We start from the raw sequence: 15,564 nt of genomic DNA, 5'->3' as shown, positions 1-15,564 counted from the left end.
TCTATAAATAAGAAGCAAACCTTGGTAAGGGGAAGTTTGCCTCCTCACAGTCCGCATCATGGCCCAGTCGCTCACGGCCCATTGGCAGCATCTAGACACCCCGACCGTCCCCTCTGGGAGCTGAGGGCTCTGGGGTGGAGGTGAGGCCCAGAGCGCCGGGAACTCGTTTTAACGCTCAGGGTTGTCTGTTTTATCTGACTTGTCAGTATAGGACTCACATACTGGAGTTTTTTTGTTTTGTTTTGTTTTGCAGGGGAGCTTGTTGTTGTTGTTTTTTTTTTTAATCATCTGCTTTTCCGTATGGGCCAACTACCTGGGTTCACGTTAAACATCATCTTTCCTCAGAAACTTGCATAAACACCATCTCTTTTGGATGTGTGTCTACTTTTACTTTTTAATTGTTAAACAGTTTCAGAAATACACAGCGTAGGGGACTCAGCCCCATCTCTCAGCACCCATCCTGTCCAGTCGTCTGCCTACACCTGCCCACAGAAGGCAGCTCCCTAACACTACCTTGTCTCCTAGAATACTTGAGCATCCTCCATGCCCTCTGTCGTGCAGGATTTTATTCTGATGTCCCATCTCTCCTCCCGGGAGGTGGCCTGTGTCTGATGCACCACACCTGTGGGCATCAGCGGGCGCCTGAGTGGCCTCCCCTCTTTTCCAGTGACCTGGTGAATGGCCTTGTGGCACTCATGAACAGCAACGTCAGCAGCCCCGTCAACCTGGTGAGTCCATCCCCACTGCCCACTTAGCAGTCCAGTTCCTGCTGTGGTTCACTTGCTGTCAGCAAGCTTAGCCCATGCGCCTCTTTGCCACTTAACCAGCACTAGAGGAAAAATCACAGAACAGAATGAAACAGGAGTCTGCCAAGATGTAAGGTATCTGCAACGGAAGGATGAACCGCATAATAAACACTAACCTGACTCCATCCACCTGGAGGCCAGGTCTTGGAGCTCACAAAGCCTCTTCTGGTTGTGGGGGTGTTAGTATATCTTTTCTCCGTCATGTATCGTGCAGTTTTGTTGTCCAGTAGTTCAGTCATGTCTGACTCTTTGTGACCCCGTGGACTGTACATGCCAGGCTTCCCTGTCATTCACTGTCTCCCAGAGTTTGCTCAAACTCATGTCCATTGAGTCAGTGATGTCATCCAACCATGTCCTCTGTCATCCCCTTCTTTTCCCGCAGCTAGTCTTTATAAAGCTCGCTTTCCAGGGACATAGAAAGTGAAGGATTAGGACGGTTTCCCTCCCTTGTCAGGGCTGCGGGTGGCCCAGACCCGCCTTAGGCAGCTTTATGTCTGGCTTCCTGTAGCCCCAGACACTCCTGGAAGGGTTGGGAGGTGGTTTATCCTGCTGTCTCCTCCAGCCTTTCACCCCTCATGCCAGAGGATATGCTTCTCTGCAGAGCAGCTCGTGTTTGGTTCTTGCTGGCAGAAAATCTCCACGTATTTATGGTACGAGGGGCTTCCCCAGTGGCTCAGTGGTAAAGAACCTGCCTGCTAATTCAGGAGATGCTGGTTCAATCCCTGATTTGGGAATGTCCCCTAGAGAAGGAAATAACCACCCACTCCAGCATTCTTGCTTGCAGAATCCCATGGACAGAGGAGCCTGGTGGGCTGCAGTCCAGGATTCGCAAAGAGTCGGACATGAGTTAGCAGTTAAACAAAAACACCGTGCCTGCCTCTGTCATCTTCTTGCTTCAGAGGAACTTAGGAGATTGAGAACAAAGAGTACTTAGGACATTCAGTTGCCAGACTTCATGGTGGTCTGTCATGATGGGATGAGCAGGACTAGGAACGGAAGGAGCTAAGGCTGCTAGAAGGTATAGGGGAGGAAGAGAAGGAGAAAATGATTTTCCTCAAACCCCCCAGAAGTCAGCTCACCTTCAGCCACGTCCTGTCTCTCCTGCTGGCTGCCCGCAGCCCACATCTCTGAATCCATTTTGTTTCTGGGCTTTGTGTCTGAGCTCAGGGGTCTTCACTACCGAGGTGGTGAGCATGGTGCCCCATCAGGGTATCGAGTGTCCCAGGGGAGCCTGCTGGCAGAACCAGGCTTTCCTGCCTAGCAACACTGCGGTTACGGAACCTTTGCTCCTGGACACCATCCTGTACCTGGACCAGGGAACGTGTCCCCATTAGCTGGCCCCGACCAAGGCCAAGGTGGGGACAGGCATAGTGCAGCCCCCAGCTGTGCTGTGCCTCCTGCGGAACCCTCATGGAGGTGGGAGTCCAGTGACTTCGTGAGCCTGCAGGCACCCCGGAGGACGTGGGTGGTGGCGTCCTGTTGCATCGACACTGCTAACCAGAGACCCTCTCCTCCTCAGGGGAACCCAGAAGAACACACCATCCTAGAATTTGCTCAGCTCATCAAAAACCTCGTTGGTGAGTAGAACGGGGCCTCCCTGAGTGAAGCTGGCCTGTCAGTTAGTAACACCTTGTCTGGACAGTGCATGGTTAACACTCGCTGACTGAATTGGATGGGAAGCAGAACTGGGTCAGGAGCGCCCCACTGTTCTGAGATGCTTTAAGTAATGGAAAGATGAAGGGGAAGGGGCTGGCTTGGGTCCCTGTGGTGACATCAGGTCTTTGTGTAGCGGGAATGTCCAGTTGTCCCTGGTGCCTGAGATGTGACGTGGTCAGCATTTCTGCACCGGTGACCGCTGACTGGTGCCACATGCTGGCCATGACGAGCACAGGACTGCAGGGAGCAGGAGGGCAGCGCTGGCCTGTGTGCTCCTGACAAGAGTCTGGTGGCCAGCTTTAGGTCCCGTGTGCAGGCCTGGCCGAGCGGGCAGGTGGTGTGGACGCTGGGAGTGGCTCCAGAGAGGGTGTGCTCTTAAGCCACGAGCAGTTTGTGTATTTCCAGCTGTCCGTGGGCTGCTGGTGTCCACGGGCTGTGCCCTTTGTCACAGGTATCCTGGGGCTCCCAAGAGCCTGTCTCAGGAGAGTCTGCTTCCCACGGTCGATCAGGAAATCAGAGTTTCAGACACAACCAGATTGGAATGGGTTTGGCTAAACTGCGTGAGCAAGATGTGGGCCTGGACAGTCGGACAGGACAGGGGATAGTCTTCCTAAGGCAGAAATCTCAGTAGCCTCTGTTTCCATTCTTCCCTGGCATCTCCACTGGGGGTCTCTCCACTCTTCCCCAGTGGGGAAGCTCACCTTGGACCCCGGGCCCTGGCACCCTGAGTGAGGCCCTTCAGCCAGCAGCTTCATCACCATCTTGTGAGAAACACAGACCCACAGACCTGCCCACATGTCCCGGAGCAGAGCCTGCATGTGACCAGATCTTCAGAGTCGTGCTCACACTGAAGTGGAGAAGTTTGTTTAAATCCCAGGAGGATGGCTGTGTGACACACAGCCCCAAACACCAGTGGCTTCAGACAACAGCTGTTTTATTCACTCCAAATTCTGGAGTGGGAACTCCTTCTGCAGGCCTGGCCAACAGGCCTGGGATGGCTTCATTCCGCTGGCTGGCAGGGTGTGGGCCCAGCAAGGAAGCTGGACTGGCCAGGCTCCCGTCCTTCTGCATGTGGTCTGTCCAGGGTGGCTGGACATCTTTGTGTAGGCTCAGGGTGGCTCTTGTAGGGTGTCAGTGGGCAGGCCCATGTAAGGTGTTGGCCAGGGCTGGCCCACGTTCACTCCCCTGCATGCTGCTCATTAGGCGGCCTGACTGCAGGCGAGGGGCTCTGGTAGGGTGTTCATGCCTGGAGGATGGCTCGTCGGCACATCTGGAGTGTGGGCAGTGGGCCATATTGGCTGAGGGTGGTGGTCAGTGTGGGGCCTGCCTTCTCACCCACCTCAGGGTGGCTCAGGCCTGTGGAGTCAGAGCGAGAGGACTTGGACACATCACACCGTCTGCATCTGTGTTCCTGTGCAGGTGGGACTTGACTTGCATCTGTGTTCCTGTGCAGGTGTATAAAAATCACACCTCAGTGGTTCCTGATTGTTTTTTTTTTCTTCTTATATTCAGGCAGTGGGAGTGAAATTCAGTTTCTTTCTGAAGCCCAGGATGACCCCCAGAAAAGGAAACCAGACATCAAGAAAGCAAAGCTGATGCTGGGGTGGGAGCCAGTGGTAAGACTGGGTCAGGGCTATCGCTGCCCCCTGGAGAAGGCCTTTCCCCATGTTTATCCTTTACGGGCACTGCCGAGTGGGGTGGCCCTGGCAGGGTCCTCTCCAGGCCTGTGTCCTTCCTCCTCCATTACGGGTTGTGACCTGGACTCTTGGGGCATCTGCCATCGAGGGTCTCATTTCGCTGGCTTCACTTCAAAAGCCTCACTGAGGGGGCGACAGTGCAGCCTTAGAACTGAGTAGCCCTGCAGGGTCTGGCCGTCCGTTCAGTCAGGGTATCATGGGTGAGGGGGGCCAACTTGGTGTCCGTTACCTGTCTGACCTCATCCAAGGTCAAGCAGGGTGGGCAAATGAGAAGCCAAAGCCTGCAAACTGCAGACCTCCCAGCTTTTCCTGCCCTCTTAAAGGCCTTCGGCCTCCCAGTGTGGCTCCCCAAGCCAGGAATGCTGTGCCCTTGACCTGGTGTCCCCAGGTTCCAGAGGCTGACTCCCACCCCCCATGGCATGGGCCCCCCTCAACCAGAATGACTGCCCCACTGGGGCGAGGGTCCCCCAGGCTGACTGCCTACCTCCTGGGGCGTGGGTCCCCTGTCCCACTGGCTGACTGGCCCAGCTGGACTGACTACACCCTGTCGGCTAAATGCCCCTTCCTGTGATGAAGGTCCCACAGTCGCCAGGCTGACGGCCCACCACCTTGCAGCCTGGGTCCTCCCCGGGCTGACTGCCCCTTCCTGGGATGAGAATCCCCTGTCCCCCGACCCTGGGAATGACTGCCCCCGTGCTGGGACCTGGGTCCTCCACCCCTCTTGGGGATGACTGCTCCCCTCCTTGGCCAGATGTCTCCTTCCTGCCCCGGGGCAAAGGTCTCCCTCCCGCCCCAGGGCAAAGCTCTCCTTGTCTCCTCCTGGTAGGCTGCCCCCCTCCCTGGGACATGGGTTGTCCCCCCGGGACTCAGTGCCCCATCTCTGAGGAGTGCATACCCCCAGGCTGACTGCCTCCCTCCTCAGGTGAAGGTCCCCATGTCCTCCCACCCTGACTGCCCCTCTCTTGGGGCATGGGCCCCTCATCTCCCCGGGTTCACTGAGTCCACCTGGGGTTTGGGTCCCCTTCTCCCCCTGAGCTGACTGGCCCCCTTAGGGTTGTGGTCCCTCTATCCCCCAGGCTGACTGTCCTACCAGGGCTCACTGCTCTCCTTTCTGGGCCTGGGTCCCCCTCCCCACCCCCTTTCCGCGCAGTTGACTGCCCCCCTCCTGGGCTGTGAGTCCTCTCTGGGCTGACTGGTCCTCTCCTTGGGGTCTGGGTTCTCCCCAGGCTCACTTCCCCCCACCCGGAGCGTGTGTTCCCCACCGGGTTGGTTGCCCCCCCCCCCCGGGGGTGGGTCCCTTGCCCCTTGAGCAGACTGCCCTCCTCCTGGGGCGAGGGTCCTCCGTTCCCCGGGCTGGCTGTCCCCCAGGTTCTCCAGGTGGGCTGCCCTTGGGCTGCTGCTTTCCTGTCCTTCGTGGTGTCTGCACGACGTGGGCACCTGCTGTGATTCCTGCTCTGTGTTTGCTCTGGCGGCCTCCACAGTATGAGGCTGCCCAGTGGTTGTCCCGGGTCCCTGTGCGGAGGGTGAAGAGTCCCCAGGGGTGAAGGTGCATATGGTTTCGATTCCCTGGGAGTGACAGAGCAGAGGGTGTCAAGTTTCCGGGGTGGGGGGGGGTGGGGTGGGGCTGTGACAGAGAAGAGGGTGTCAGGTCCCCGGAGGGGTGGGTGATGATGCAGAGGCTCTCGGGTCCCATGGGGGTGGTGACAGAGCAGAAGGTGTCAGGTCCCCAAGGGTGAAGGTCCAGAGGGTGGGTGTCCCCAGCAGAGTCAGGTGTGTGGCTCTTACCTGGCTGCCTTCCTGAGCATCTTCCTCCGTGGAGACTCCTGAGAAGAAGGGCACACCTGGTGGTCTAGTGCACCATACAGGCGGGGGCTGCCCCTCATCCTCACCCTCTCTTTAAACAGGTCCCGCTGGAGGAAGGGTTAAACAAAGCCATCCACTACTTCCGGAAAGAACTTGAGTACCAGGCAAATAACCAGTACATCCCCAAACCAAAGCCGGCAAGGATAAAAAAAGGACGGACACGCCATAACTGAAAACCTCGCCTTTCGGGACCGTAGGTGCCCTATTTCACACTTGACAGGATGTATTTTTTTTTTTAAAGAAAGACTAACTAAAACAGGTGTCATGAAGAAAAAAACTGGAATTCATACTGAAGCTTGCTTTAAGAAATGGATGTGCCTAAAAACTCCCCTAAAAAAACTGCAGATTTTGCCTTGCACTTTTTAAAATCTTTTTATGTAAAATAGCGTCGATGCATCTCTGCATATTTTCAAGTTTTTTATCTTGCTGTGAGAGCCTATGTCGTGACTGTCGTCGACAGTTTTATTTACTGGTTTCTTTGTGAAGCTGAAAAGGAACATTAAATGAGGTGAAAATGCCGATTTATTTATGAAGTGGGTACTTATAAATGAGACGTTATTCTATGCATAGAGGAGAAAAAGCAGACCAGCAGTAATGTCAGGTGGGTGGCATACTGCATTAATTCTCAGGCAGAGAAAAGAATTCTGCTCGAGAGCCTTGTGATGTTTCTTCTAATGCAGAATTTTTCCAAGGTCTAGTTTTTAGTTGCAAACTTGACTTTGAAATGTTTCTGTTTGTTATCACGATCAAGGATATTTGAAATCACTACTGTGTTGTGCTGCATATGGGGTTGGGGTGGGTGGGACAAAATTAATATTCTTGGTTAACAGTTGTTAAATATGCTATTTTAATAAAATATTGAAACTCATACTCTGGTTTCTCTTCAGACCATATAAATTTTCTGCCTTTTACTAATTTTTCTAAGAGGAACGATTCTGAGTGTGTACCCAATTTTTTGAGGCCTTGCTGTTGCAAGGCTAAAAAAAAAAAAAAAAGAAATTTAAGCTCACTTTAGCAGTTGGTTTTCTACTTTGCATGGTGCATCTTTGCATGTTAAGAAAAATATTAGAGAATTTAATGTTAAAGATTGAATGGCTACAAAAAAATAATGGTGGATTTGATTTTAAAGAAAGTTCTGTAAACATCTAGGTTGGTATAATATGTAAGGTGGTGCATGGATGTGGGCTGAAACTATGCATACAGTGTTCTCTGCTGTGTGTACCAAGGTTAGCATCACTGTGTATCCTTCTCTGGGAGCACAGACCAGATGGAGAAAAGTAAGTGCCATTACCGACCTGTGCTGTAGAAACTGAGAGCTTCCACTTTCACTAAGAATTCTTTCAAAGTTTAGTGTTCGGTTTTTCTCAGTTCCTATTATAACAAATGGAAGAACACGTAGATAGTTAAAGCGACACAATTTTGAGTCAGTTGGTGCTGCGTGGTGGTGGCATATCCTGCACGGACATCAAAGGGATCAAAGCACGACTCAGGGGGCACTGTGCTTGTTTCCATACTTACCAGGGTGACCTGGGCTTGTCTGTCCTTCAGAATCTCCTGGGGATGTATTTTTTAATCAGAGCTGTTTTTTCAGTCAGAATCTCTGGGCTCACAGAGAGGCTGTGGTATTGTTGTATTTGTCATGCAGAGTAGGAGTGTTATGGTGTGAGAGGGAGAGGACTGAGGATAGCTTCTTATATTCAGTTGTCATTATTTTGGCCTGAACTGAGTGACACACCTTTTTTGGGGAACTACTGGTAGTGCCCGGGGTCACCAAGGAAAGCACGCAGACATGGAGCTCCATGGTGCTCGGCTGTGTAGTGCGTTTGGGAGAACCCCAAAGCCCCAGGCTCCAGAATTCTCTCACCTTGTTTATTGCTAATATCTAGAACTCTTCTGAGATTAATTCCTTCAACTTTCTTCCCCATGATTTTCATGGAATATGTTCAAAGAACAAGGGACAGAAAGGGGGAGCTGAAAAAAATGTTCCAAGAAAAAGGGCTGACAGTTTCCTGACTTTGGCAAAGCCACGTAAAGGCTCAGATTCAAAATGCTGATCATAAGATAAAGCCAAAGGAGTCCACACCAAGACCTCACAGTAAGACTCAAAACTAGAGCTGGAGGAAAAGAACCTAAAAATGGGCCAGAGAGAAGACTCGTTTCCTCCAGGTGGTGATGTCTGAACACAGAATGGCAGCAAGTTCCTCAGAAACCAGGGGACCTGGAAGTGAGTGGCACGTTTCTCGTGGACTGAAAGAACTGTCATTCCAGAGTTCTAGTGAAAATATCCTTTAGAAAGGGAGGGGAAATGAGACATTCTCAGAGGTAAAACAAGTTTTCACCAGCAGACCTGCCCTAGAAGTATGACTAAAGAAAAGCTCTCTCAACAAGAAGGAAACAATAAGATGGGACCTTGAGACATCAGAAAGGAAGAGCAGGGAAAGGAAAAACGGGTAAATGGAATAGGTTTTCTTTCTCTTCTCAAGTTTTCTGGGTTACCTTTGATGGTTGAAGCAAAAATTGTAACAGTTTTGTGGTTTTCAATGTATGGAGATACAAAAGATCCCAAATAGCCAGAGCAATCTTGAGAAAGAAAAATGAAGTTGGAGGACCAGTCACTGACTTCGCACTATACTACAAAGCTACAAAGTAATCAAAACAGTATGGTACTGGCACAAAAGCATAAATATAGATCAATGGAACAGGATAAAAAGCCCAGAAATAAACCCATGCACCTATGGTCAATTAATCTATGACGAATGAGGCAAGAATATACAATGAAGAGTCTCTTCAATAAATGGTGCTGGAAAAACTGGACAGCTATATGTAAAAAATGAAATTAGAATACTCTAACACAAAAATAAAATGGATTAAAGATCTAAATGTGACACTGGGTATTGATAAAACTCTTAGAGGAAAACGTAGGCAGAACACTGATGTAAATTGCAACAGTATCTTTTTTGATCCCTCTTCTAGAGTGATAGAAATAACAAAACTAAATAAATGGAACCTAATTAAATTCAAAAGCTCTGCACAGCAAAGGAAACCATAAACAAGACGAAAAGCCATCCAACAGAATGCCAGAGACTATTTGCATGTAACTGACAAAGGATTAATCTCCAAAATTTACAAACAGCTCATATGGCTCAAAAAAATAAATAAAGATTTAGGCAAAAGACTTGAAAGTTGCTCAGTCATGTCCATCTCTTTGCACCCTCATGGACTGTTGCCACCAGCCTCTTCTGTCCATGGAACTCTCCAGGTCAGAATCCTGGAGTGGGTTGCCATTTCCTTCTCCAGGGGATCTTCCCAACCCAGGTCTCCCACACTGTAGGTAAATTACTGTCTGAGCCACCAGAGAAGCACCATCAAAAAAGAGGCAAAAGACCTGAGGAGACATTTTTCCAAGAAGACATACTTAGAGCCAAGAGGCACATGAAAAGATGCCCAACCCTGCTAATTATTAGAGAAATGTGAATAAAAACTATAATCACCTCACATCAATCAGAATGGCTGTCATGAAAAAGTCTGCAAATAATATGAATTCCATACACAAAAATAAGCTCAGAATTACTAAAAACCTAAATGTGAGACCAAACACTAAAACTTCTAGAGGAAAATATAGGCAGAACACTCTGACATTAATCACAGCAACATCATTTTCAGTCCATCTCATAGAAAAATAAAACAAATGGGACTTACTTAAATGCTTTTGCCCAGCAAAGGAAATAATAAAACGTCCACAGATTGGGAGAAAATATTTGCAAATGATGTGACTGAAAAAGGATTAGTCTCCAGAATTTACAAACAGCTCATGATGCTTAACATCATCAAAACAACCCACTCAAAAATGGACAGAAAACCTAAAGAGGCATTTCTCCAAAGAGGACAGACATACAGATGGCCATGAGGCACATGAAAAGGTGTTGACATCGCTAATTACTGGAGAAGTGCAAACATAACTGCAATAAGATAGCACCTCACACCAACCAGGATGGCTGTCATCAAAAAAACCACAAACAAATGCTGGAGAAGAAGGGAGGCCCCCTACACTGCTGAGAATGCAAATAGGTGCAGCCACTATGGAGAATAGTAGGGCGGTTCTGTAGAAAACTGAAAGTCGAGCTAACATACCCTGCAGTTCCACTCCTGGGATATATCCAGAGAGAAACATGATCTGAAAGGATACACATACCCCAGTGTTCATTAGAGCACTGTTTACATTAGCTGAGACATGGAAGCAGCCTAAATGCCCATCAACAGAGCGATGGATAAAGAAGTACACATAAACAATGGAATACTACTCAGCCATGAAAAGAGTGAAACAATGCTATTTGCAGCAACATGGATGGACCTAGAGAGTCATACTGAGTGAAGTAAGCACAGAAGGAGGAGTAGCATATGACATCTCTTATGTTTAGAACCTAGAGGTGATTCAAATGAACTTACTGTAAAAACAGCAAGACTTACAGACTCGGAACTTAGGGTTGCTGCGGGGGAAGGGTAGGGGAAGAGATAGGGAGTTTGAGATGGGCATGTGCACATTGCTGTACTTAAAATGGATAACCAACAAGGATCTACTGTACAGCACAGGGAACTCGGCTCAATGTTATGTGGCATCCTGGATTGGGGGTGAGTTTGCAGGAGAATTGATACCTGTATATGTACGGCTGAGGCCCTTCGCTGTTCACCTGAAGCTATCACGACACTGTTAATCAGCTATACCCCAATACAAAATAGAAAGTTTAAAGTCTGGAACAAAGAAAAAGTCTACCAATAATAAATGGTGGAGAGGATGTGGAGAAAAGGGAACCCTCCTACACTGTTGTTAGTAATGTAAATAGGTGCAACCACTATGGAGAACAGTAAGGAGATTCCTTAAGAAACTAAAAACAGAGCTACCATATCACCCAGCAAATCCCACCCCTGGGCAAACTCAGAGGAAAACGATTCAAAAGGACATATGCAACCCTATGTTCATTGCAGCACTGTTTACAATAGTGAAGACATGGAAGCACCCTAAATATTCATCAACAGCGGATGCATAAAGAGGATGTGGTACAAAGTGTACATGGGAATACTACTCAGCCATTAAAAGAATGAAACAATGTCATTTACAGCAAAGTGGATGGACCTAGATTGTTGTACTAAGTGAAGCAAGTTAAAGACAAATATCATATACTATTGCTTATATGGGGAATCAAAAAAAAGGATACAAATGAAATTATTTACAAAACAGAAACTTACAGTTACCAAGAGGAAATGGTGGGCAGGAGGGATAGATCAACATGTACACACTGCTATGTTTAAAATAGACAACAAGGACCTACTGCATAGCATAGGGAACTTTGTTCAATAATCTGCAAAAACCTAAATGGCAATGAAAAAGAATAAAAACATGTATATGTACAACAGAATCACCTTGCTGTACACCTGAAACTAACAATATTGTTAATCAACTACAATATAAAATAAAATTTTTTAAATGTGAAACTGAGCTCAGATGATAGGAGACTCAGGTTTGATCCCTGGGTTGGGAAGATTCCCTGGAGAATTCCATGGACAGAGGAGCCTGGTGGGCTACAGTCCATGGGGTTGAAAAGAGTTGGACATGACTGAACAACTCAGATTTTCACTTCACTTTCACACCTATGCTATCTACGGGGCTTTGAAAATATGAAATTCAGACTTCTTACAAAATGACAGAAGCCATGAATAATCAAGATTAGGAATGAAACAAGGAATACACAAACATCAGAAGGATTCTACACAGATTTGACAGCATGTATGAAATAGGCCAACTCTTGGCCAAGTGCAAACTCTCCCAGCTTGTGCTCATTCAGTCGTGTCTGACTCTGCGATCGCGTGGGCTATAGCCTGCCAGGCTCCTCTGCCCATGGAATTGCCCAGGCAAGAGCGCTGGAGTGTGTTGCCGTTTCCTCCTTCAGGGATCTTCCCAACCCAGGGATCAAGCCCACGTCTCCTGTGTCTTCGGCACTGGCAGGTGGATTCTTTACCACTAGCGCCACCTGGGAAGCCAGATGAGGTTGCCGTGACGTGACATTCAGATGTAAGGAGGAAATGGTGAGGGTACTGTTTCTTTATTCCCAGAGCAGAGCCATGTCTGAGTCAGCTGGCTGACTAGTAGGAGGGTCACTGAGGGGCAATTCATCCCCTCATCCCTAGCTCCCTTGATCCAGTGGCAGAAGGTGGAGTCTGTCTGCTGTCAGTGTGGGAGTACCGCTCAGTGGTGTTCCCAGAAGCATCTGGGCTTTACTAGTGGACACTCCATGCGTTCCCTTCCACAGTGCCTGGCTGCTTCTCAGCGAAAAGGGGAAGGAACTAGAAATCCAAAAATAGGATGAAAGAGTTTCATTAATAGCAATAAAAATCCAACCCTGAGTTGGCATCAGATGCTCACCACACAATGTGGGTAGCAGAGTACATTCCATGCCTTTTTAGATTATATATATATGTATAATATATATACATGTATGTTATGTATATATGATGATGAAGATGTTATTCACTCTTTGTGACCCCATGGACTGTATGCTCCGCTGTCCATGGGATTTCCAGGCAAGAATCCTGGAGTGGGTTGCCATTCCTTTCTCTTCTCCAGGGGATCGTCCTGAACCTGGGATTGAACTGGGTCTCTGCATTGCAGACAGATTCTTTACCATCTGAGCTGCCAAGGAAGTCCATATTTACATATAATATATTATACATTATGTAATTATATATTAATAATAATCTTAAAAGACACAGCCTTTTAGAAACAGATACAATCTTCACTAGAGAGTAAAAAATAAACACCACCACAGTTGGCCTAAAAGCAACTATCAATTAAGAAAGCGGTAAAGCTCAACAAGACTCTTGAGAGTCCCTTGGACTGCAAGGAGATCAGCCCTGGGATTTCTTTGGAGGGAATGATGCTGAAGCTGAAACTCCAGTACTTTGGCCACCTCATACGAAGAGTTGACTCACTGGAAAAGACTGATGCTGGAAGGGATTGGGGGCAGGAGGAGAAGGGGATGACAGAGGATGAGATGGCTAGATGGCATCACTGACTCGATGGACATGAGTCTGAGTGAACTCCAGGATTTGGTGATAGACAGGAAGGCCTGGCGTGCTGCGATTCATGGGATCGCAAAGAGTCAGACACAACTGAGCAACTGAACTGAACTGAACTGAAAGCTCAACAACATTTCCTTAATACCAATAGTAAATAAATCAACCTATTGCTCAATTACTGGACTAATCTTTTAAATAATAGAAGCAATAATGTTAATGAGTAACAAGAAGTATTTCTCCTTGCCTAAGTTTATATCATCAACTATTATTATTTAACAATAAATAAATGTAACTTAGCATTACACTGGGCTTCCATGGTATCTCAGATGGTTAAGAATCCACCTTGCCAATGCAGGAGACCCAGGTTTGATCCCTGGGTCAGGAAGCTCCCCTGGAGAAGGGAATGGCAACCCACTCCAGTATTCTTGCCTGGAGACTTCCATGGACAGAGGAGCTTCAGGGCTACAGTCTACAGGGTCCCAAAGTGTCAGACTTGACTGAGCAACTTAACACTTTCACTTCTCCAGCATTAAATTATTTATGAACCATACTGTTAACCCAACACAGGTATGCCTCAAGGAAAGCTTAAAAAGAGTGAAAGGAGCTCTGCAATCACAAACCCCATCTATTTGTCAAAAACATGACCTCTATTAACAGCATAAGTAGTATTGGAGACACTGTCTGCCCAGTGACAATCATTCAACGGCCAGAGTATCCTGACTGTGCAAAGATAACAAAACCATTTGTTCTCTAAATAAGGACTCTAAAAAATGTGTCCATTTATATAATGGCCACACAAAGGTTTTACTGTCTCCTGCTTTTAATCTGTGAAATTGATCTTTTCGTGAACATGTGGGAATAAACAAATAAAATCCCATGGAGCTATAATTCGTTAACCCAAAAATTCAAGATTAAGCCATCAAGGGATACTAAAACTATGTGCTCTGTGATAAGTCGCTTTCGTCGTGTTCAGACTCTGCAACCCCACGGACTGCAGCCCACCAGCTTCCTCTGTCCATGGAATTCTCCAGGCAAAAATACTGGAGTGGGTTGCCATGCCCTCCTCCAGGGCATCTTCCTGACCCAGGGATCGAACCCACATCTCTTATGTCTCCTGCATTGGCAGTTAGGGTCTTTACCACCAGTGCCACCTGGGAAGCCCTACTCTAATATAAAATGACAGTGAAAAATGGAAAAGGTAAAAAAAAAAAAAAGTGGGGCATGAAGAAATGCTGCTGCCTTGTGGCCGTGTTGTGTAACTACAACTATAAAAGCTGTGTTGACAGGGTACTCGCAATACAGGTACAGGGTATTCACAAGGTCCAAGGGGTTCTAAGTAACAACTGATCTCCGGGACCTTCCTGCTGCTGCTGCTAAGTCACTTCAGTTGTGTCCAACTCTGTGTGACCCCTTAGACGGCAGCCTACCAGGCTCCCCCGTCCCTGGGATTCTCCAGGCAAGAACACTGGAGTGGGATGCGGTGGTCATTAAAAAAGAATTCATAACTGGGTGAAAGTGAAAGTGAAGTAGCTCAGTCCTGTCTGACTCTTTGCGACCCCATGGACTGTAACCAACAGGCTCCTCCGTCCATGGGATTTTCCAGGCAAGAATACTGGAGTGGGTTGCCATTTCCTTCTCCAGGAGATCTTCCCGACCCAGGGATTGAACCCGGGTCTCCCACATTGTAGGCAGACGCTTTACCATCTGAGCCACCAGGGAAGTCACCTGGTAGACCATCACAAAACCAATTTTCATAGGTATCTTTAACTCACATTTTAAAAAATCACATGAAAAGATGTCAACAATGCTAAATATTAGGGAAGTGCATTCGATCCTGCAATGAGGTATCACCTCACACCGATCCGATCAGATGAAATAACACCAGTCAGATCAGAATAAAACTATACAGGTTAATAATTTTGGTGGGGGTGACCTTGGAGAACAAAAAATCCGCCGAGTGATTTTAAAGCCTAGACTTATCGGTCAAATCACATTATCACTTATTGATCCAAAAATGGGTCAGCAGAACAAGTTACCCTAGGTATAACAGCGCAGGCCTAGTCTAGAGTCCATACTGACAATAAGCTGTCTGACCTCTGTGTTGAATCAGGGCACCATACTGACAATAGGCTGTCTGACCTCTGTGTTGAATCAGGGCACCCCAGTGGTGTGACCACTATTAAACTTTCGTTTGTGTGATGATTAAAGTCCTATGTGATCTGAATTCAGACCGGTATAATCCAGGTTGGTTTCTATATTACGTATTTCTCACAGTAGGAAAGGACAAGAGAAATAAAGCCAACTTCAAACAAGCACCTTAAAAATAACCAATGATCTCATCTTAATTAATAAGCATAAAATCTTACCCAAGAACAGGGTTTAATTAAGGTGACAGAGCCTGGTAACTGTGTAAAACTGAAACCTTTATAACCAGAGATTCAAATCCTCTTCTTGACAAAAAATGTTCATAA

General features: G+C 47.6%; 1 protein-coding gene and 1 non-coding gene across 7 annotated transcripts in view; both read left to right on the top strand.

Moving 5' to 3' along the window:
* Nucleotides 1-6,798, top strand: part of UXS1 (UDP-glucuronate decarboxylase 1) — a 56,727-nt gene extending 49,929 nt beyond the window's left edge. For 2 of the 6 annotated variants that reach the window (XM_068964152.1, XM_068964143.1), the window contains exons 12-15: nt 668-728; nt 2,326-2,383; nt 3,975-4,078; nt 6,064-6,798. In XM_068964152.1, coding sequence (XP_068820253.1) covers nt 668-728; nt 2,326-2,383; nt 3,975-4,078; nt 6,064-6,195 — 355 coding nt within the window. In that variant the 3' untranslated portion in view covers nt 6,196-6,798. The remainder of the gene's footprint in view (nt 1-667; nt 729-2,325; nt 2,384-3,974; nt 4,079-6,063) is intronic. The other 4 variants (XM_068964188.1, XM_068964169.1, XM_068964180.1 and 1 more) reach the window with 2 other exon arrangements.
* A 91-nt stretch (nt 6,799-6,889) lies between these two features.
* On the top strand, nt 6,890-7,001 carry LOC138093193 (U5 spliceosomal RNA). Its single transcript, XR_011146016.1, has one exon. It is a non-coding gene; the product is annotated as a U5 spliceosomal RNA (small nuclear RNA).
* The last annotated feature ends 8,563 nt before the right edge of the window (nt 7,002-15,564 follow it).

Source organism: Capricornis sumatraensis, chromosome 1 (assembly GCF_032405125.1).
Source record: "Capricornis sumatraensis isolate serow.1 chromosome 1, serow.2, whole genome shotgun sequence".
Lineage (NCBI taxonomy): Eukaryota > Metazoa > Chordata > Mammalia > Artiodactyla > Bovidae > Capricornis > Capricornis sumatraensis.
The sequence above is the reverse complement of the archived record's forward strand: the minus strand, read 5'-3'. Positions and strand labels throughout refer to the sequence as shown.